We start from the raw sequence: 23,036 nt of genomic DNA, 5'->3' as shown, positions 1-23,036 counted from the left end.
AAATCCACAGGCCCCAGGATGTAGCTACAGGAGTGAAACCCTATCAGCAGCAGGGGGGGGGGGGGGCTGTGGGGGGCCTCAACTACTAACCTTCCCTTCCTCCAATAAGTTGGTCCATCTTTCAGATCAGGTGTTTTGTGGCTACAGTGTGAAGATTATGATGTCCACAGTCCACACTTGTTTTATGACCCTCACAAGATGGGCCTCCAGGGTGTGAGGGTCACCAGGGGTAGGCGAGGGAAAGGGTGGGATTATTGGGGAGCCCCATCAAAGCTTTGATTGGGGCCCGCATGATCTGTAGTTATGACCCGGCACATGCTTCTAACTACCACCATACTCACAAAATCAACACTTTGAGTCTTCAGTGTGTGGATGCTTCTGTCCTTGCAGAAGATAGTCTCCACATCATTGTAGTCTCTTGGTGCTCTATAATACCTTCTGGGAGGGGCCATTACACATGTGCCACCCAGTGGCTCCCTTTCTGCCATATTTTTTTTTGGGGGGGAGGTTACAGTTCTACCCACAAATTTAATTATGGAAAATGAAGGTATTGAGGCCATGGGGTAGGTGGAACACCCTTGGTGGGATGTGGAAGGACAGGGGTCAAGCTTTCCCCTCAAGCGCCCTCAGTTTGTTTCTATAGGAATGAGGTGTGACCAGTAAGAACCATGGCATCTGTTGTGTTCAGTAGTCACGGAGGCAGGATAACTGAAACTAGGTTTATGTACAGGATTCATCACCTAAGCAGTGTCTTCACATCATGTTCCTAGCCAGATCATCACAGGAACCAACGACCCACAACGGTCCAGATAAGCTTATGCAGCAATACAAGCAGAACAGTGCTATCTGCAGCCCAGTTGTATAAACTCTACACTACAGCATCCAGATGTCCAAAAGTGGGAGTTAGTACAGTGAGCAACAGCATTGTGAGGAGACATCACCCCTAAAACTGAGCCTGCCCTATGGTGGTTGAGGAACGCTCCTGGTTAGCATGGGGTACTTTGGAAAACATTCTGCAAACACAAATTGGCGCTGCACAATTTTTTAGCATCTGCAGATCTTTTGCATCCAGCTATGAGTTTCCAAGCTGAAATTCCACTTCTATACAACCACGGTAACTATACTGTCTCATGTACGGAGTCTTCTATCATTTACTTCTGCACAAGTCATTAACTAAAGATAATCTATACTTTCATATATTTGCCTTTTTTCTCCTGGACCAAAATATACATTGAAGAGTAGTTTGTTCTCTCTTTTTTGTTGAAATATGCAAGTTTATGAACCAAAACTTTTATTCTACTTAGTAGTACAGGCATGGGCAAACTTGGCCCTCCAGCTGTTAAGGAACTACAAGTCCCACAATGCATTTGCCTTTATGAAGCATGACTGTGGCTGTTAGACTCCTGCAATGCATTGTGGGACTTGCAGTTCCTTAAAGGACAACTGAAGAGAGAGGTATATGGAGGCTGCCATGTTTATTTCCTTTTAAGCAATACCAGTTGCCTGGCAGCCCTGCTGATCCTCTGCCTCTAATACTATTAGCCATAGCCCCTGAACAAGCATGCAGCAGATCAGGTGTTTCAGACTTTAAAGTCAGATCTGACAAGACTAGCTGCATGCTTGTTTCTGGTGTTAAATTCAGATACTACTGCAGAGAAATAGACCAGCAGGGCTGCCAGGCAACTGGTATTGATTAAAAGGAAATAAATATGGCAGCCTCCATATAACTCTTACTTCAGTTCCCCTTTAACAGCTGGAGGGCCAAGTTTGCCCATGCCTGTACTAGTACAATATATATTTAGTATCATTTTAATGTTTAATATTTGGATGCAAATTCATTTATATTTTGTTACGTTGGGCATTGAATAAAGACATGAATATATAGCTACATGCTCTGTTTTTGAAATAACCGTGTGCCAATGTTACAGTAGAGCCTGTTAATAGAGTCTGTCTGTACCCCAAGGGCTGTGTGTGCCTTTTGCAATCAATCAGTGTAAACCAGGATGAAATAAACATTCCTGTATGGAAGTGTTTTTATCATGTAATAGAAGTAATAGAAGTAATTATTTCAACAGTGCGCACATACAATTACTCACACTTTCTCTCTGTACACATAAGCAAGCAAGCGCGCACACACACACACACACACACACACACACACACACACACACACACACACACACACACACACACATACTGTACACACACACACACACACACACCTCTGTTGTCTGCACATACTAATAAACACACATACATTTACAAGTGTGCACACTCACAAAGAAACACACACCACACATGCAGCACAACACACACCCATCACACTGCACACACATACACATTACACAACATACACAGGCACACAAAATGCAGAACACAACACCCACTCATCACAGGCAGACACCACTTACTACACACACAACATATACACACCATTACCTAAATCCACACACACACACACACACACACACACACACACACACACACACACACACACACAATACAATACAATACAATAACATTTGTAAAGCACTTTTCTCCCATAGGACTCAAAGCGCATAGCTGTGTCTCAGATTAATACAGGGTTTCAGGCTGGGTTGTGTTACAGAGGAGATAGTCAGATGTTCATGAATGCCAGACTGAAAAGGTAGGTTTTCAGTTTAGACTTAAATGCTTCCAGGGATGGGGCTGTCCTGATTGGGTGTGGCAGGGAGTTCCAAAGTGTAGGGGCAGCATGACAAAAGGCTCTGTCTCCAAAGGTTTTGAGGTGGACTCTGGGGGTGACCAAGGTGTTACGTCCTTTTGATCTAAGATTGTGGGGGGTGTGATGTAGTTGCAACAAGTCCTTCAGGTATCCAGGGCCCAGATTGTGCAAGGATTTGAATGTCAGTAAGCCAATCTTAAACAGAATTCTCCATTTTATCGGTAGCCAGTGGAGTGAGCTCAGGGTTGGTGTTATGTGGCAATGGCGGGGTTGGCTCGTTAACAGCCTTGCGGCGGCATTCTGTACTAATTGCAGGCGGCGTAAGGGCCTGTTCATACTTGCTGCGTTTGTAGAACGCGTATAAATTCAAAGAAACGCAAGTTGAAAAACGCATGCGTTTTTCTTGCGTTTGAATGCGTTTTCTATTGCGTTTTGCACAAACACGTGACCCAGGGGAAAAAAAAGAATTATGGGAACCGCAGAGGAAAACGGACGCTAAAAACGCAATAGTACGCGTTTTTGATACGCGTCCATAGACTTTCATTGCGTCCGTTTCTATGCGTATCGCACAGAACTGCGTGCAGCAATGCGGATGAGAAACGTATGCGTCTCATACGCATACATGTGAACTAGCCCATTCAAAAGCATTAGGAGCCGTTTCTATGCGTTTTTGGTACCCGGACATGTTCCCTGAAAACGGCTAGGAACGCATATAGTCTGAACAGGCCCTAAGTCTTTCTTATGCAGGCCTGTGTAGAGGACGTTGCAGTAGTCTAACCTTGATGTGACGAAGGCATGAACTAGGGTTGGAAGATCCTCTGAAGGAATTAGGTGTTTAATCCTTGCAATATTCCTTAGGTGAAAGAAGGAATGTTTCACAACAGCTGAGATTTGATTCCTGAAGCTTAATTTCCCATCAATCAGTACTCCCAGGCTGCGCACACAGTCTGAGTTGTTCAGGTCTGAGCTCCCTATCCTTAGCGGTGTTGGTTGAGACTGGAGCTGCTTTGCTGTTGAGCCCTGGCCCTCGATAACAAGAACCTCAGTTTTGTCAGCATTAAGTTTTAGCCAATTATTATTCATCCACTCCTGAAGCTCAGCTAAGCATGCGTTTATTTGTGGACTAGGGTCTGTGACATCAGGTTTGAATGACAAATATAGCTGGGTGTCATCAGCATAGCAATGATATGTCACACACACACACACACACACACACACACACACACACACACACACACACACACACACACACACACACACACACACACACACGTACAACATACACACTCACAACACACATAAACAACACACATCCACACTACTCACTAACACATACTAACTAATAACACACACACACACCACTCACTAACACAACACACATGAACACACATCCACACTACTCACTAACATCACACATACATACGCATGCATACAACAACATGCACACACACACACACACACACACTAACACATACTAACTAATAACACACACACTCACACACACACACACACACACCCCACTCACTAACACATACTAACTAATAACACACACACTCACACACACACACACACACACACCCCACTCACTAACACAACACACATACATACACATACACACAACAACATACATACATACATACACACACACACACTACTCACTAACACATACTAACTACTAATAACACACACACACACACACGCACACACACACACCACTCACTAACACATACTAACTAATAACACACACACACACACACACACACACACACACACACACACACACACACACACCCCACTCACTAACACAACACACATACATACACATACACACAACAACATACATACATACATACACACACACACACTACTCACTAACACATACTAACTACTAATAACACACACACACACACACGCACACACGCACACACACACACCACTCACTAACACATACTAACTAATAACACACACACACACACACACACACACACACACACACACACACACACACACACACACACACACACACACACACACACACACACACACACACACACACACACACACACACACACACACACACACACACACACACACACATTACTGCAAATGGAGACATAATGTAAAGAAGAAGCCTCCCCCCAGATGTAATATCTCAGGCCTGCCTGGTTACTGGTAAGATGAATCCGCTGCAGGCTTCTCCTGTCTCTCTGGGGCCTCAGTGATGAGTTATCCCCATTAGAATTCCCATTTCCTCCCAACGGCTGTGGTCAATAGAAAGTCAAGTGAGGGTGTCGCGCTTCCCTGACTCTTCATAATATGGAATAAAAAAAATTAATTGGGAAATCCAGCTGTAAGAGAGTGACACCTAACTGATCTAGAGGAGGGCGGAGGCAAGCGATTGCGTGGAAATCATGCTATTGTATTCCTTGGGAGATACAAGAATGCAGAGGGGGGTTCAGAGACTAGCGGGTGGATGGGTGCCATGGGGGAACCTGGGTACAGATTCTCCATTATTCTGTCTACGCCGAGCACTGGACACATCAGGGTGAACAGAATGCAGTTTTCAGGGGTTTTGGTGCACTGAAGCACCCGTAGGCAGAACAGTAAGGTGAACTGAATTATACAACTCATATCCAGACTTCTAAAATGTGGTCCAATTGGTGAACCGTACAGGACATCTGAACTGAGAAGGAAATGGAGGCTGACCTATTTATTTCCTTTTAAACAATACCAGTTGCCTGGCAGCCCTGCTGATCTCTTTGGTTGCAGTAGTGTCTGAATCACATACCTGAAACAAGCACGCACCTTGCAACTGAAGTCCAACTAGACTAGGTTGGACTTCAGTCAGAAAAATCTGATCTGCATGCTTGTTCAGGGTCTTTGGCTAAGGGTTTTAGAGGCAGAGGGGTAGCAGGACTGCCAGGCAATGGGTATTGTTTAAAAGGAAATAAATATGGCAGTCTCCAGATCCCTCTCAGTTTAGGTATCCTTTAAAGGGAACCAGTGCCAGACATGCATTTCTAATAATTAAAGCTGAATACTCACCTGAAGATGGATCGAAGAACCTCACAGCGACGCGTCCTGATGAACGAGCGATCCCCGACCCATCGCCCTACCTGCCGGGACATAGTATTGTCACCTGTGCAAAAATTGCAATGCCCCCCTCCTTATTCACAGCGCAGCACATACTGAGCGTTGCTATTGCATAGGTATGCTTATATCTAGTTCAATTAAGCAACTGTTCAACAAGGAAAAAGGTACTCTGCCACGTGCAATCAGTGAAGCTTGCATACAGAAGCTTTCTGCAGTGTTTTCGTAAGCTGGCCATATACTATATAATTTGTCTGTGTAATCCTTGCCTTATCAGCATCTATTTGATAGGAGGACTAGCAGAATGGATGTCATTTGGATATATAGCTCAGGTAGATCCTTCTACAGCATAGGGAAGGTAAGATGGTTTATTGGTTGTACAGTCAGAATGTATACCATATAGCCAACATCAGCCTTCTCTTCTGCCCACTATCAAAAAGAGAAGGATGAGATCACATGACTATTGCTGTATGAGCTGAATTTAGTTACGGAATACTCTTTCATTTCATTTAGAGCACTGCTATCTTGGGGTGTCTCCCCCCCCCCCCCATGCTAAATTCCTGGAGAACCACTTTAATCTACATACTCTTCTTTGGTTTCATAAACAGACGTTAATTAAACTATATTCCATCTGCGATAAGCGGCAAAGCAAGGCAATGGAGCTGCCATCCTATATTAATGTGTAGTTTTGTTCACGTCTAAATTATTCATTCTTAACAAACCATGCATCCAAACATGATAGCATTTTCATTTTTTTTACATGTAATAATACAGGCCTACTTAATCAAGTGCGCTGCAAATGGCGCTTTTTTCGTCCATGTGCGGCCCGATCGCCCTGCACTAAAGGCAGCTGCCATGTTGGCTTTGGCTCATTCTAAGCGAACTGACATCACGCGTGTTAAATTTTCATCGATCACGCCATGATTAATCCCCCAAGTACACGCCGGTGACTTAAATATTTAGCTTGCTTCTCCTGTTATGACTCGGAATGCACGGCGAGCCGGTCGGATTAAACTCCGGAGCACTCAGAAGTATTTAAATATGTATCGTCCTGCGGCGGCGGGGCGGAAGAATCATGGAGTACATTTGGTGGTGTCAGACTCTATTTGTATGACCTGCCGTGGATGTTGGCCTGCTTGTGATAACAGGGTATCTGCCTTCTCCAGGACCTGCCTGATTGCTTGCTTCAGTTGGCATGGAATGTGATTCTGTCGTCGTTTTCAACTCCCTCTGTTCATTCAGGTTTTTATTGCTGTGTAATTTTCCTATTCTAAAATAGCAGCTCTCCAACCAAAATGACTATGCATTAGGCCTCGCGCTAGCCTGCTCAAATGGATATTAATACAGTTTATCTCAAAAAGGACGAATAATGTATTTCAAACAGATAAAAGGCCTCCCATTAAATGAGGAATGTTAATATCTTATTGCATAGTTAATACAGAGATATTTCACAAGGGAAGGCTGCTTTATGGCTTCTGATACGAGATGCTGGAAATATGTCATGCCGGGGACGATAGCATTGTCCCACCGTTCAAAGAGCCACAGTATAGGCGGCGTATTATTCCTTTTACACCAATTAGCGTGTTTCTCATTCTGCCGGGCTGAGAGCGATGAGGAGAGGCCGGTAATCCAGCCAGGATTGGTCTGTCTCGAAGGGTGGTAGATTCTGATCGGTGGGATCAAGGCAGTTTCCAGGCTAAATTGCACCCGGGGCAAGGGTGTGAAAATTGCGCCCCCTTTCCCCACACACCTGTGGACTCACAAACCCTTACTCTTTAGGGACAGTCACACAGCCACAGGTCCCAAGTAGATCTACCTACTTACTAGTGACCAGCCGCTCATCCAGGAGGAAGCAAGGACCAGGAAAACACACAGGCGAAGAGAGCCTGGAAAGCCGACTCCTCCATGGGCGCCATGCACTGACAGCCTGCATTACCGCTACTGGACATCAGGTGTCATCACACGGTGGTGACATGATGATGACTTGACGTTGGATGCAGGTAGCCCAGGAGGAGTCGAGGAAGGTGATCATACAAGTATTCTTCTTTCTTCTTCCATTTGGCTGCACACGCGTTACCAGCTCCCTAGCGGTTATGTCCTTCTGCCTGCGCCTTCCTTCTTCTACTTCCCGGTCTGCACCCAGGGCGGTCGGCCTATCCGCGCTGCCCAAGAAATGGCCCTGGGTGGGAATGGGATGTGGGGTCCTACATTTTACAAATCCCAACGATGAGTCTGATGATGTTGACTATGGCTCTTAAAAGTGCACGTAAAATACTGTCGGCCTATAATAATTCAATCTAGACACAGCTTAGTTATTGATGGCTTGAGTGTTTAAGGAAATCTTAAGGTTTTGTAGGCAACGCAATCATCTAAGGGAGGCTAGGTATAACTGTTAAAGCTAGGAGGTTAAAGTAAGGTGTCAGTAAGGAGTTTATGTTCAGGAAGAAGGTTAGGGATAGGTGTGAGGAAGAGGTTTACATTGGGTGAGGTTTTCTTTAGGTAAGTGGGATATGTGTACATTTGGGGAGAGGTTAGGGTTACATAAAATGAATATAGGTGAAAGGTTGGGGTGAGGAGTGAGGAATATTTTTACATTTGGGTGAGGTTTGGGTGAGGTTAGGGTGAGGTGTGAGGAATATGAGGAAGATGTTTACACTTGGGTGAGGTTAGGGTGAGGTGTGAGTCATATGAGGAAGATGTTTACGTCTGGTGAAGTTAGGGGTTTACAATTGGGTTATATTAGGTAAGAAGAATATGTTTACATTTGTGAGAGATTAGGGTTACGCAAGATGAATATGTTTGGAGGGAGGTTAGGTATGAGGAACATGCTTACATTTGGTTGAGGTTAAGAATGGATGAGGTAGGAGGAATATGTTTACATGTGGGGGAGGTTAGGGTTACGTAAGATGAATATGTTTGGGAGGTTAGGTTGAGGTGTGTGGAATATGTTTAATTTTGGTGAGGTTAGGGTTACTGGGTTAGGTGTGTGGAAAGGGTTTACATTTGGATGTAGGTTGAAGAGGTCCCGCTGCACCAAAATATAGCATAAAAATCCAATCTTTATTGAAGCATCTGTGGATATACAGAGAAACAGCTGATGCGTGTCAGAGCAAAAGGTGGCTCCATAGTCATAGCTCTTTTCATCCTATCTTTATGTATGTGGCTTTGAAGTCCTGCTCCTGAGTAAGCAGGTGTGTGGTGGTTGTAGCGATCTTTTTGTTCCAGAGAATCCAGATGCTCTTTTACATTTAGATAATGTTAGGTAAGAAGAATATGTTTATGTTTGGGTTAGGGTTATGTAAGATAAATATGTTTGGTGGGAGGTTAGGGTCAGATGTGAGGAACATGTTTACATTTGGGTGAGGTTAGGTTTAGGTGTAAGGAACATGTTTACAGTTGGGGTGAGGTTAGGGTAAGGTGTGAGGAACATGTTTACAGGGGGGGGGAGGTTAGAATTAGGTGTAAGGAACATGTTTACAGTTGGGGTGAGGTTAGGGTTAGGCGTAAGGAACATGTTTACATTTTGGTGAGGTTAGGGTTAGGTGTAAGGAACATGTTTACAGTTGGAGTGAGGTTAGGGTAGGTGTAAGGAATATATTTACATTTGGGTGAGGTTAGGGTTAGGTGTAAGGAACATGTTTACATTTGGGTGAGGTTAGGGTTAGGTGTAAGGAACATGTTTACAGTTGGGGTGAGGTTAGGGTAAGGTGTGAGGAACATGTTTACAGTTGCGGTGAGGTTAGGGTAAGGTGTGAGGAACATGTTTACAGTTGGGTGAGGTTAGGGTAAGGTGTGAGGAACATGTTTACAGTTGGAGTGAGGTTAGGGTAGGTGTAAGGAACATGTTTACATTTGGGTGAGGTTAGGGTTAGGTGTAAGGAACATGTTTACATTTGGGTGAGGTTAGGGTTAGGTGTAAGGAACATGTTTACAGTTGGGGTGAGGTTAGGGTAAGGTGTGAGGAACATGTTTACAGTTGGGTGAGGTTAGGGTAAGGTGTGAGGAACATGTTTACAGTTGGAGTGAGGTTAGGGTAGGTGTAAGGAACATGTTTACATTTGGGTGAGGTTAGGGTTAGGTGTAAGGAACATGTTTACATTTGGGTGAGGTTAGGGTTATGCATAAAGATATTTTTGTTGGAAGGGAGGTTAGGGTTGGGTTTAGGAAGGGAATTTCTATTGGATAATTTAGCAGGGCACAGGGGCAGATTTAGCATAAGGCACTGTAGGCACGTGCCTACAGGCGCCTGATGATGGAAAAGAAGCTCACTCTCTTCCCTGAGTGCCTCCCTCTCTTCTTTCTTTGTGCAGAGGCCCAAGTCAAGTATATGAGAGGCTACTCACCTCACTCTCAGCATTCCACTGATGAGATCTACCTTCAACTGGGGGAACCTCTAGCTACCTAATACTGAGAGAACCTCTGCCTACCTAATACTAAATGGCACCTGTAGCTACCTATGCCAGGAAAGGGAAGTAAGGGAGAGGTGACAGCTGGGCCAGCCAGCGCACTTGCGGCGCAGTTCTGTGGGGGTTTGTAGGTTCATGAAGGGCAAAGTCTAGGGTGCCAGGAGATCTGTGCCTTTAGGTTCATGTGATGTAAACCCGGGGAGAATTACCGAAAACAAAAGCATCATCACAAACTTGGTAAGGATATTGGTAAGCACACCTTATTGATATTATATTGGTGCTACAGACACATGCAACAGTACTACTAGCTAGGGATGTAGAGGGGGCAAAGCATGAAGTCCAGAGTCGGGAGGAAACCTAGAAGGCAAAAGCTTTGCTCATGATGGGGGGTTGTAATTAGGGATGTGAAAGTGGCTGCCAGTGACCACCCCCATTTTTTATTTTTATATTATTATTATTTAGTATTTATATAGCGCCGAAATCTTCCGCAGCGCTGTACAGAGTATATTGTCTTGTCACTTAACTGTCCCTCAGAGGGGCTCACAATCTAATCCCTACCATAGTCCTATGTCTATGTATGTATTGTGTAGTGTATGTATCGTAGTCTAGGGCCAATTTAGGGGGAAGCCAATTAACTTATCTGTATGTTTTTTTTGGGATGTGGGAGGAAACCGGAGTACTCAGAGAAAACCCACACAGACACAAGGAGAACATACAAACTCCTTGCATATGTTGACCTGGCTGGGATTCGAACCGGGGACCCAGCGTTGCAAAGCGCGAGCGCTACCCACTATGCCACCGCACTAAACCACTTTTATATAAAGTCAGGTTTGCTTTAAGAAACGAGGAAAAAGGGGGGGGGGGAAAGAAAAAGGACCTTTTTACAGAACGTTATGATGCAGTAGTGTCAGTATTAAATGGGCTTTCTACATGATTGCCAGATAACATTTGCACAGCTCAGGCTGACACGAGACGTTTAATATCGGGTGCTTCCTACCAGAAGGTCACGTGACGCAGCAAGATAGAGAAATAACGGCACACGCACATTATGGTAAACATATTCCGCTCCACTCCCAACCCGCCACCTCTTCTGCCGCCCTGACTCTTAAGTTACCCAAGGCTCCTCTCTCTAATTATCCACGAGGTCAGTAAGCAAAATTGGGAAGAAGCTGAGAGATCAATACAAATTATCCCTGAGCAAACCAGTGCTGACAGTTTGAATTGCAGCATATGTTTACCCAAAATCAGGCAATTTATCTTAATATCAGCAAAGTAATGCAGTGCAGGTGAAAGGTCAGGCAATCTCTCCACCTCATAATTACCCAGTTCTAAAACAGGAAAGTGGTATTGATTGGCCTAGCTCAGTACTGTGTGACTGGGACGTGCCAGTGCCTTGCCCTGGCTCTGCTGGACTCTTGGCTCGTAAACTCGACACACTCGGAATTTATTAGAAGCGTGGAAAAGGTCTTGTGTTTCTGACTTCACTGGGAGATTCTGCCAGTGAGATCTCCTCTCCTCATTTTGTCTAGCAGCGGTGTGGGAGATCAGTTATTGTTTCTCCCATTAACTGGCTTTTGCTTTCGTCTGAAGTTTTTTTCTTGTGGGTTGCAGTCTATTAGTTAGAGGGGCCGTTCGAAATTGTGGTTTATTAATTTTATAAGGCCGTGTGGCTGGTTCGCCAATCGTTCCCAGAGACTATGAAGGAGCTTTCATGCTTATTAAAAGAAAAATAAAGATTGCGCTCTTTGCCAGAGTCGTGTAGTCGCACACTTGGGACTTTTTTTTTCCCTCAACAAACTTTTTGTTATTTAAAAAAATAGTTTCTGGGAAATAAATGTTTGGTCTTAAAAATGTTTAACTGTTTCTTAAAATCAAACACCGCTCTGATTCACTGGCCTTTTAGCAACCAACGTGGTCTGACTCAAGCCAAAGAAGCAAAGTGACATCATCTAACAGAAGACAAATGAGGAACTTAGATCAGCAGCCATCAGTGGCTGGGGGGGAAGGTTTATAAAGGCGGACTGGCAGACTGTACTAGAAGACTGCTGAGAGCAGATGGTTTTCTGGTGATTCCAAACCATGACAATCCTAAGCATTTTCAGTGGAAAACCTTCAAGTGTTTATCAGGAGCAGGAAAGTGACTTATGTGCCACCTGCTGAATACAAGCGAGGCTTCTTAAGCAAAAAATCCTATGTTTAAAATTTGGTCACAAGCCTCATATAGTCTAACTAAAGCCAGTAAGGGCAGGCCCTGTGGGAGAGACTGTTGCTGCTGCTTATGTGAGCATCCTGCTAGAGTTCAGTCTGGATGGGGGTGGGGCACAGACCGCTCTCTGCAAAGACTGTGGTGCATAGCTAGGCAAGTCTTCTCTACAGGAAGTAGCTGGCAATTGGGTTCCTGACCATCTACTTTAAAAGTGATTTGACTTGAGCTAGCCAAGGACCTTCTGCACAGATCAAAGAGGTATATAGAGGCTGCCATATTGATTTCCTCTTAAAGGATACCCGAAGTGACATGTAACATGATGAGATAGACATGTGCACGTACAGTGCCTAGCACACAAATAACTATGCTGTGTTCCTTTTTTTTTCTTTCTCTGCCTGAAAGAGTTAAATATCAGGTATTTAAGTGGCTGACTGAGTCCTGACTCAGACAGGAAGTGACTACAGTGTGACCCTCAATGATAAGAAATTCCCCTTTTTATCTCTTTCTTGCTCTTTCTGCTAGGAAAATGTTTTATAGTTGGAATTTCTCATCAGTGAGGGTCACACTGTAGTCCCTTCCTGTCTGAGTTAGGACTGAGTCAGCCACTTACATACCTGATATTTAACTCTTTCAGACCGAGAAAGAAAAAAAGGAACACAGCATAGTTATTTGTGTGCTAGGCACTGTACATACCCATGTCTATCTCATCATGTCACATGTCACTTCAGGTATCCTTGAAGCAATACCAGTTGCCTGGCTATCCTCAGTTGCTTGCTGATCCTCTGTCTCTAATACTTTTAGCCATAGCCCCTGAACAAGCATACACCAGATCAGGTGCTTCTGACATTTTTGTCAGATCTGACAAGATTAGCTGCATGCTTGTTTCTGGTGTGATTCTGCAGGCAGATAGCTCTGCAGGGCTGCCAGGTAAGGTAACTGGTATTGCCTAAAAGGAAATCAATATGGCAGCCTCCATATACCTTTCACTACAGATTTCCTTTAAATGGCGTACATACAAAAACTGGGTTGGGAAATTTGGGGCAGGGCGAAGCCGAAAAATGGCTCACCCTGCTCCTGTAAAAGTTCCGGTGGCATTGATTATTATTCCCCCACCAGGCTGCCATGGACTTAGGGGAAATATGTAATTCGTCTGCCAAATGACTGTTGCTAGCGGCTGAATTACACTGCTGTTAAAGTCATTTGGGCTCCGTATTTTGACGGTGCCCAAATTACTGTCTGAGCGTTGCTAATTCACATTACAGCCTATGGGAGCGCCCAAATCTCCAGTGCAGTTTTGCACTGTTACGCTTAGATGGTCCATGAGTTGCTTTGTTGGGCTGAGAAATGTCACATGAGACCCACCTATGTATATCTACTGCGAGTTGTATGTGGCACTCAGGCCTGTTTTACCTTTGCTCGTAATTGTTCCTGGATTTGGACTTTAAGTCTTCCCTGTTTTCCAGCCTAGATTAATCATGCAAAATAACCAGTCTACTACAGTGGTGAAAAAAACCAAAACAACAGAATCCCATCTTCTATTCTTGCCTGAAGTGACATATCCAAATGACACAATGGGTCCCCTATGCCATTCTCCGACACAATTACAACAAAGGCCGACCTCTGTAAGAGCGTCTCAGTCATATGGAAATATCTGTTCCAAGATGAAAGCCTATAGTTATTACAAGTCATAAAGCCCCTGAAAGGCGCATTAGCGCTTCTATCACCTGTCACTAACATTTGCATGAAATCAATAGAATGAAGCCATCTATCTTTCTCTTGACCACTTTTCATCTTGCCGGGCTTCATTAAGTCAAGCAGTCACAGTAATTAGACGAGTCGAGGTAGAACTCTGGACTGATGCAAAAGGATGGGGATTCCTTTCCGGGCTTCCGAATATTTTTATGGAAACTGAAGTCCAGGTGACTCCATGGAAGGCCATCTAGAGCGGTTTTACTCCTGGAAATCCAGCATCTGCTCAGCTAAACGTCTCTCCCATACGCACATGCATTTTCCGGTCATTTGTTCCTGGGGGTTGTGGAGCCATCCCCCAGCTAAGAAGTGGGGTGACAGTGATTTATTAGCGAATGCTGTAGATCAGGTCCCAGCACATGCTATAGATGACTGCCGAGGAAGCAGAACACAATCTACAACAGTCCACATAAATATGTTTTCTAGCTTTGGCCAAACAGTGTGTCCGTTCCTGTTAGACGTAATTATTTTTGGCCTGCATGCTAATTTAATATTAGTTCTATAGAGCTTGGAATTGGGCCATTAAAATGCACTTCCTGTTGATTTTGATTGGTCTAATTCCAAGCTGTCTACTATTTGCATTCAATTTGCCATGCATGAATAATTTTCATATTATTGGCCGTCCCTCGTTCCTATGGAAGGGACAGAGGACAAGCGGATGTATTATAGAACTGGAAGCTTGGTCCCAGAGGTTGGGTGAGGTACAGAAAGACAAAGGATTGTCTGATCAAATCTTTTGTGGTTGGAGCATACATCAATATTATATATTGATGTGTACATAGAGACTGGAAAGTCTTTGGAATCTCCTGATGAGCTGTCACTTTCTGTCAACCATTGTGACTTAAAGGGAACCTGAACTGAGTAAAATTATTAATAAACACGATGTACTGTAGCTGCAAATGAATATGACATACTTACCTCACTGTCAGTTCTTCTCAGAAGCTCACCATTTTCTTCTTACAGTGATCCCTTCCAGTTCTGACAATATTTTGTCAGAACTGAAATATACCAGTTGCTGTCAGTTATATATCAGCTGCTGTCAGTTATCACTGCATGTGCAAGGTAACGTCCATGATTCCCTATGGCTCAAGTGGGCGATATTACAGTTTAACAGTGTGCTGACCATGAAGCTGTTATGGGGTAATGCCCATTTTCAAAATGGAGGAAGAGAATTCCATTGCTCACAGTGGACAAACAGTACGCAGGAGAGGAGAAAGAGTTTGATGAGTAGACTACACCGGAGGTAAGTATGACGTGTTTATGTTTATTTTGACTTTTAATTTTCAGTTCAGGATCTCTTTAAGGGAGTGGAATGGGCACAGGAATTTGCATCTTGTTTCCCGTTGAGCCAGAATATTTGGTTTCTCATTGGCCAACTTTTGTGGGCATCACTACCTTGTGCACATCAGGAACTGGACAAGAGTTTTGTTTCCACTTTTGTTTCTGCCTTTTACATTTATCTTACAAAGCCACCCCAGCAGATGACCATCTCTCGTCCATCTCTTGTGACCTTAACTCAGTTGAGTCTTTACCCACATTTGTTTCTGCCTTTTACGAATGTCCTTCAAAGCCACCACAGCAGATGACCATCTCTTGTCCATCTATGGCGACCTTAAGACTTATTTTTTTTTCCTTGCTCAAGAAAGACATTTCTTCCTACCCAGTGTCCTCCCAGTGCATTGTGTGGGGCTGGATTTGCACATTTGTGTAGGCCACAGACGGCAACATGACAAATTGTCCCCTTAGTCAGTGTTGACAGCTTGTGATGATTAATGGCCCGATCATGAAGTGGGCCCTATATCTACAGAATATGCATGCGAGAGAGTTAAAAGTTCTGCCGTGTCACAGATGCCAAGACGTTTCACAGAGACGCCTTCACTATATGCAGCAGAGAGAGAGAGAGAGAAGAGCGAGAGAGAGAGGAAAAAAGGCCAAAATCTCAGCAAAAAGCCGTGTCATGTAAAATCAATACATTGGATCAATTCTTTATTAACAAGAAAATGTCTTACTTCACATTCCTATGTGGACCTTTGTCTCCGGAATGCATGATGGAATGTCAAATCAGATTGCGGTCTTCAACTTTCTGTCATGTTATCGAGTGTATACACGGGGAACTGTCCACAAGATGAGTGCTCAATGTTTAGACAAATAACTCCGCCACTTGTTAGAAACCGTATCTAATTATTGCAGACTTTTAAATATCTCATTCTACAGGAAGCGTTGTAATACAGTCACTAGAGTAATCGATATGAAAAAATGGGTAGGTAAAAACGGTTTGTACCAAGATTGCTAGGTACATGGAAATATGCGTTTATGCTAGGTATGTGCTTCAAGACAGGCTTTTGTAAATCCGCTTTTGATTGCGTGAAACCATGGCCTCAAGGTGAAACGAATTGTAAAATAGAGTGGCACCTATGGGGATCGGCTGATACCGAATAAGTGTGCTTTCTGGTTGCTTGAGACTCGATGTTAAAAATAGGCCTAGTTAATACCGTACTTTACCCAAAACTGTATACATAGCATGAACTCTGTAAAATACAGTCATTCTAAGTATATTAACCCTAAGGGAGCCATGTAACCCAGTTTTTAAGCAAAACAGAGCCCACAAACAGCCTAAGAAGTTGGCCTTCACCACTGTGATTACTGCCGGTGATTTGTGCTGGTTGGTGGAGACTGCTGGTTAGCCGAGTTCCTGATAATCAGGACTCTACTCTACTTTGGGGTTATGGTAGAGGTGAGGAGTAATAGCAAGACTGAAGGTACGTACACACGCCTGACTTAAGCCAGCTGAGGCAGCCAATAATGACTGCCTCAGCCGATATTGAGTGCATATAGCAGCCGGCGACACCTGACTCCCAACCTGCGAGCAATCTGGGTGATCTACTCACCCTTAGCGACGACTACAACATTGTTTGTGCCGCTACCCCGCCCTCCCTGTGATGTCACTTACACTCCACTCATCGTCCCTCTGCCATACCCTCATAGCAACACAGCACATTGACCGCTACAGAGCTGACACACTTGTATGTAGCCCAGCGATGTCACCCAAGAAGATCAGGTCCTGATTCCAAGTGACGTCCGTCAAAGGTGTGTACAACCCTTTAGTGCATTTATCCTTTGACACAGTTGTTTAGTGATGCTTTGTTCCATGTTACGCAATACCTCCTGTATCTAAACCAGCTTTAGCGTATTGGTTTTCTGAAACGTTTGGCCAGCTTTTACGGAACAGATGAGTAAACTAATATATTTTCGTACGCCGGACAGAAAAGCCAAGCTTTGATTTATGATGCACTTGCCGCAGCGGACTTACTTGGTTAAAAATGATATCAACATTCCAAAGTAATATACACTAATAACAACATTATTTTCATCTTAACTCAAGCGCTTGGGCCTCCGGGCTGTTTTTTTTTTCCCCGTGTGAAGTAAGACAGGCCAGTAATAAAGCCGGGTGACTTTGTCTATAGCTTGTTAAACACAATGTGTGCAGCCTAACACACTCCCAATCATGATTCATGCACTGTACACTCCGGCCGGTGTCTCTGATTTACGACCCGGCGCAGTTCATAGTCAAAATTACAATTTGAGGGGGGTAGGAAGGCAAGAGAAGAGGGGAGGGGGGGAAAAACAAAAAGATTAATTACGGTACTGTTTGTGGGCTGCAATTTCACAAGGCTAGTGGATTGCAGCTGTAGAATGATATGCCCTACATCAGCTCGTAGTCAAGCCATTCACAGATTATTAAAGCTTTGCAAGATTAAGTGTGCCTCCCGCTCGCCTGGTGCTCCGACAATATGCGAGACAAAAAAGGACCACAGGGATAAATCTGCAAGAGGCAATAGCCGGGCATATGTCATAATTGCCCATTACCCATAAATCCATTTCTACTCTGGAGAAGCAGGGCTGGAGGATATAGTAGTCAGAGGAGCGGATTTTGGCGAGTGGACGGCAGGGGTACCCTAGTTTGGACTTCTCGGTGGCATTTGGATGTAGGTCATTCAGTGACAGGTTGATGAGTAGAGATGGTCAGTGAGATATAAATAATTCTGATTTGCGTTGCGTGCAAATTTAAGGCCTTGTTTGCACTTAATGCATTGCACTGAGTTGCGTTAAGTTGCGTCACATCCCATTTTGGCAAATGGGACGCAACTCAACCCAACTGCAACTCAACGCAGTGCATTAAGTGTCGAAGGGCGCAAAAAGGAAACCTATCGGGGAAAATTGCCCAATTTCGGTACATATCTCAATAGAGGGAAGCCTCGGGATTCTCCAGAGGCTTTCCCCTGTCCTTCTCCATTGAGCTGTTCCAGAGATATTCCCTCTGCAAAACTTGTTAACAGTTCACGCATGCGTAGTATAGTAGCATGGGCCAGCGTGGGCTTTGGTGGCAAAAACCAAGCACAATGCGCAAGCTGCCTGTGCAGTAAGCAAAAGCTTAAAGCAAGTCTGTGCAACTGTGCAGGTGCAATGCAACGAGCTTCGGTAGGAGAAAGCACTGGATCGGCAAGGCAAAAACCAAAACAGATGTTCTGTGCACAGCCATGAGCAGCCGATGAGGGTTTACAGGAAGAAACAGAGATAGCTGTCTTCATATGATTGTCTGATAATCTCCTGCTCACCCTGCACCTATGTTGGTACAGCGCCCTAATTGTAAGAAATGGTGAGCAGGCTGATGTAAGAAAGTTGAGCAGGCTGATGACTCATCATTGTGCTGCTCCTCCATGCTATCCAATCAAGAGGCTGGAGGAGGGGCTTTACTGCAGCTGTATTGCTTAGTTGCAAAGGAATGGAAGGGGAGGGCATACACTGGCTGTGATATGATTGGGCTATATGAACCACAGGCCTCAGATGTACTTTATTTCAACTGAGGTTGTCATCTACTTGGAGGGTGAAGTTTAGAAACAAGCGTATGTTCCCTGCCTGGCTGTGCTGGATATTTAGCGTATGTTCCCTGCCTGGCTGTGCTGGATATTTAGCGTATGTTTCCTTCCTGGCTGTGCTGGATATTTAGCGTATGTTCCCTGCCTGGCTGTGCTGGATATTTAGCGTATGTTCCCTGCCTGGCTGTGCTGGATATTTAGCGTATGGTTCACTGCCTGGCTGTGCTGGATATTTAGCGTATGTTCCCTGCCTGGCTGTGCTGGATATTTAGCGTATGTTCCCTGCCTGGTTGTGCTGGATATTAAGCGTATGGTTCCCTGTCTGGCTGTGCTGGATATTTAGCGTATGGTTCCCTGCCTGGCTGTGCTGGATATTTAGCGTATGGTTCCCTGCCTGGCTGTGCTGGATATTTAGCGTATGTTCTCTGCCTGGCTGTGCTGGATATTTAGCGTATGTTCCCTGCCTGGTTGTGCTGGATATTTAGTGTATGTTCCCTGCCTGGCTGTGCTGGATATTTAGCATATGTTCCCTGCTTGGCTGTGCTGGATATTTAGCATATGTTCCCTGCCTGGCTGTGCTGGATATTTAGCGTATGTTCCCTGCCTGGCTGTGCTGGATATTTAGCGTATGGTTCCCTGCCTGGCTGTGCTGGATATTTAGCGTATGTTCCCTGCCTGGCTGTGCTGTATATTTAGCGTATGGTTCCCTGCCTGGCTGTGCTGGATATTTAGCGTATGTTCCCTGCCTGGCTGTGCTGGATATTTAGCGTATGTTCCCTGCCTGGCTGTGCTGGATATTTAGCGTATGTTCCCTGCCTGGCTGTGCTGGATATTTAGCGTATGTTCCCGGCCTGGTTGTGCTGGATATTTAGCGTATGTTCCCTGCCTGGCTGTGCTGGATATTTAGCGTATGGTTCCCTGCCTGGTTGTGCTGGATATTTAGCATATGTTCCCTGCCTGGCTGTGCTGGATATTTAGCGTATGTTCCCAGCCTGGTTGTGCTGGATATTTAGCGTATGTTCCCTGCCTGGCTGTGCTGGATATTTAGCGTATGTTCCCTGCCTGGCTGTGCTGGATATTTAGCGTATGTTCCCTGCCTGGCTGTGCTGGATATTTAGCGTATGGTTCCCTGCCTGGTTGTGCTGGATATTTAGCGTATGGTTCCCTGCCTGGCTGTGCTGGATATTTAGCGTATGGTTCCCTGCCGGGCTGTGCTGGATATTTAGCGTATGTTCCCTGCCTGGTTGTGCTGGATATTTAGTGTATGATTCCCGGCCTTGCTGTGCTGGATATTTAGCGTATGTTCCCTGCCGGGCTGTGCTGGATATTTAGCGTATGTTCCCTGCCTGGTTGTGCTGGATATTTCCGGGTTGATATGATCTGCAGTTGATCTCTGGCTGTCACCGTTTCTTCCATCAGCGGTTTCGCAGAGCTTCGAGCAATGGAAAGCTTTCTCATCGTAATTAGCTTTTCATTCAGCAAATTAGGAGAGCTCCCGATGTGAGGCTTAACCACAGCTGACCTGTGCTATAAAAAAACAGGCTGTAGCGTTATATTGTGTTTATTTGTATATCGCTGTGCAGATTTCTTATGGCTCTGATCCAACTTTAAAACTTTTTTTCTTTTTCATTTTTCAGCCCTGAATGAACCAACCATCGACTACGGATTCCAGAGATTACAAAAAGTTATTCCAAGGCATCCAGGAGACCCTGAAAGGTTACCAAAGGTCAGTGGCCTTCAAATAAGGCTTTGCTTCCTATACTTGCCCTGCAATATGCATGTTATTGTTTCTGCATCCGTATTCAAGAGATTTTGTTAAAGTAAACCTGCGAGTTTATAAAAAAAGAAAAAGTTACTTGCCTCAAGCAAGCAGCTAATCTAGTCAGACTTCAGTCAGAGCACCTGATCTGCTGCATGCTTGTTCAGGGTCTATGGCTAAATGTATTAGAGGTAGAGGCTCAGCAGCACAGCCAGGCAATCTGTATTGTTTAAAAGGAAATCAATATGGCAGCCTCCTTATCTCTCTCACTTCAGGTGTGCTGTAAGTAAATTCAGGCATTGTTAACAAGTCCTATGATCAGAAAAAATGACATTATTTCATAATGCTTACAATGAAAATTACACGCCTAAATATTCATCCTAATTACTTTGGGCCTAAAAACACACAAACACCACAGTGCTTGTAACACAAACTGGCCGATAGGAGTGTCCATTTGTTGCCAGTCAGTAGATTAGTCCAGGTGTTGGAAATGTGTAATAAAGCCTTCTGCTATGTGCAGTTAATTCATTTTGCAGCGAGATTGGATTGTCTAGGCATGCTCATAGCAACCGTAATCCAAACACTGCACACAGAGGTCTGTTGCTAAGGCTGCGAGGAAGAGCAATTTGAGATTACTGTCATTTTTTAAGAATTCTTATTTGGGTATGGATTGAAATCGGAAGTTACATTTTAATAAGTTAAGGTGCCCATACACACACCAATTTTCTTTGGATTCCTTGCAGATTCAATCACTCTGACTAAATCAGAAGAGGATCGATTTCTTTAAATGTTCGATGCAATCGATTTTTGATTTTAACCAAAAATTGATCAAAAGTATTGATTGGACAGGAAGGAAAATCTAGGTTGATTGGGGATTGGGTGGGAGCAGAGGCTGAGCAATAGGCCATAGCATTGCATTACATTGAACAGTGCAACACTGCGGTTAAATCGATTTTCAATAGATTTCCTGCTGGAATCAATTAAAAAATCGACGTGCTCTGTGAGGTAGGAATCAATTCCTTCTAAATTGATTCCTTTCTGAAAGAATTGATTGTTTTGGAACATGGGGTGGAAATCTATAAGTGAATATGGCCTGCTTCAATTGAAGAGAGACTTGTGCAGAACCGATTTAGGTTCCGGGCAATTTTTTTTTATACATGACCACTATTGCATAAAATTTACAATACATGTAAACAAATACAAATAAGAAGTTTCTTCCAGAGTAAAATAAGTCATAAATTACTTTTCTCTTATGTTTCTGTCACTTACAGTAGGTAATACAAATCTGACAGAACTGACTGGTTTGAGGCTAGTCTATCTCTTCATGGGGGATTCTCAGCATGACCTTTATTCTTTCACTCCTTGAAAAGGATTTATACAAAGATGCTGGACAGCCCCCTGCTCGCTGCACACTATTCTGGCAGTTGGACAGAGCAACTGCCATTCACTAAGTGCTTTTAAAAATAAAATAGAAAACCCTGAGAACCCGCCATGAGGAGATGAGCTAGTCCAAAACCTGTCATATTTCTACTACCTACTGTAAGTGAAAGCAATATAGGGTAAAGTAATTTATGGCTCATTTTACTGTGGGAAAAAATGTACTTCTTCTTTGTATGTGTTTACCCTATATTTAGAGAGCTTTGCCTGTCTTATTCCACCTCATTTGTGTCTAATCACAAGTTGTAATTTGATCTCTTCCTGTGTCACATGACTGTCAAGGCAGAGTTGGCAGATAAGCTCATTTGAAAACACAGGATGTGAAAACAGGAAGTAGAAGCACTGCAGATTTATAGCAGGATACTTCTTATTTGTACGTGTTTACATGTTTTTTGTTTTTTTTTAATAATGTTACGATTTTCATGATTGTGGTCCTTTAAAGAGACACTGAAGTGAAAAAAAATATGATATTATGATTTGTATGTGTAGTACAGCTAAAAAATAAACATTAAGATCAGATACATCAGTCTAATTGTTTCCAGTACAGGAAGAGTTAAGAAACTCCAGTTGTTATCTCTATACAAAAAAGCCATTATCTCTACGACTTTCAAAGTCGTGGAGAGGGCTGTTTTCTGACTTTTATTATCTCAACTGTTAGTTAACTATTTACATTTCCTCTGGCAGAGGAGAGGTCATTAGTTCACAGACTGCTCTGAAAGAATCATTTTGAATGCTGAGTGTTGTGTAATCTGCACATATTATAGAATGATGCAATGTTAGAAAAAACACTATATACCTGAAAATAAAA

The 23,036-nt window shown here is 43.8% G+C and overlaps 1 protein-coding gene across 13 annotated transcripts in view; it reads left to right on the top strand.

Annotated features, from left to right (window-relative positions):
* EBF3 (EBF transcription factor 3) overlaps positions 1-23,036 on the top strand; it is a 253,024-nt gene that overhangs the window by 203,078 nt on the left and 26,910 nt on the right. For all 13 annotated transcript variants that reach the window (XM_068257658.1, XM_068257651.1, XM_068257656.1 and 10 more), the window contains exon 11: positions 20,670-20,758. In XM_068257658.1, the coding sequence (XP_068113759.1) occupies positions 20,670-20,758 (89 nt within the window). The remainder of the gene's footprint in view (positions 1-20,669; positions 20,759-23,036) is intronic.

This window comes from Hyperolius riggenbachi, chromosome 10 (genome assembly GCF_040937935.1).
Source record: "Hyperolius riggenbachi isolate aHypRig1 chromosome 10, aHypRig1.pri, whole genome shotgun sequence".
Lineage (NCBI taxonomy): Eukaryota > Metazoa > Chordata > Amphibia > Anura > Hyperoliidae > Hyperolius > Hyperolius riggenbachi.
The sequence above is the reverse complement of the archived record's forward strand: the minus strand, read 5'-3'. Positions and strand labels throughout refer to the sequence as shown.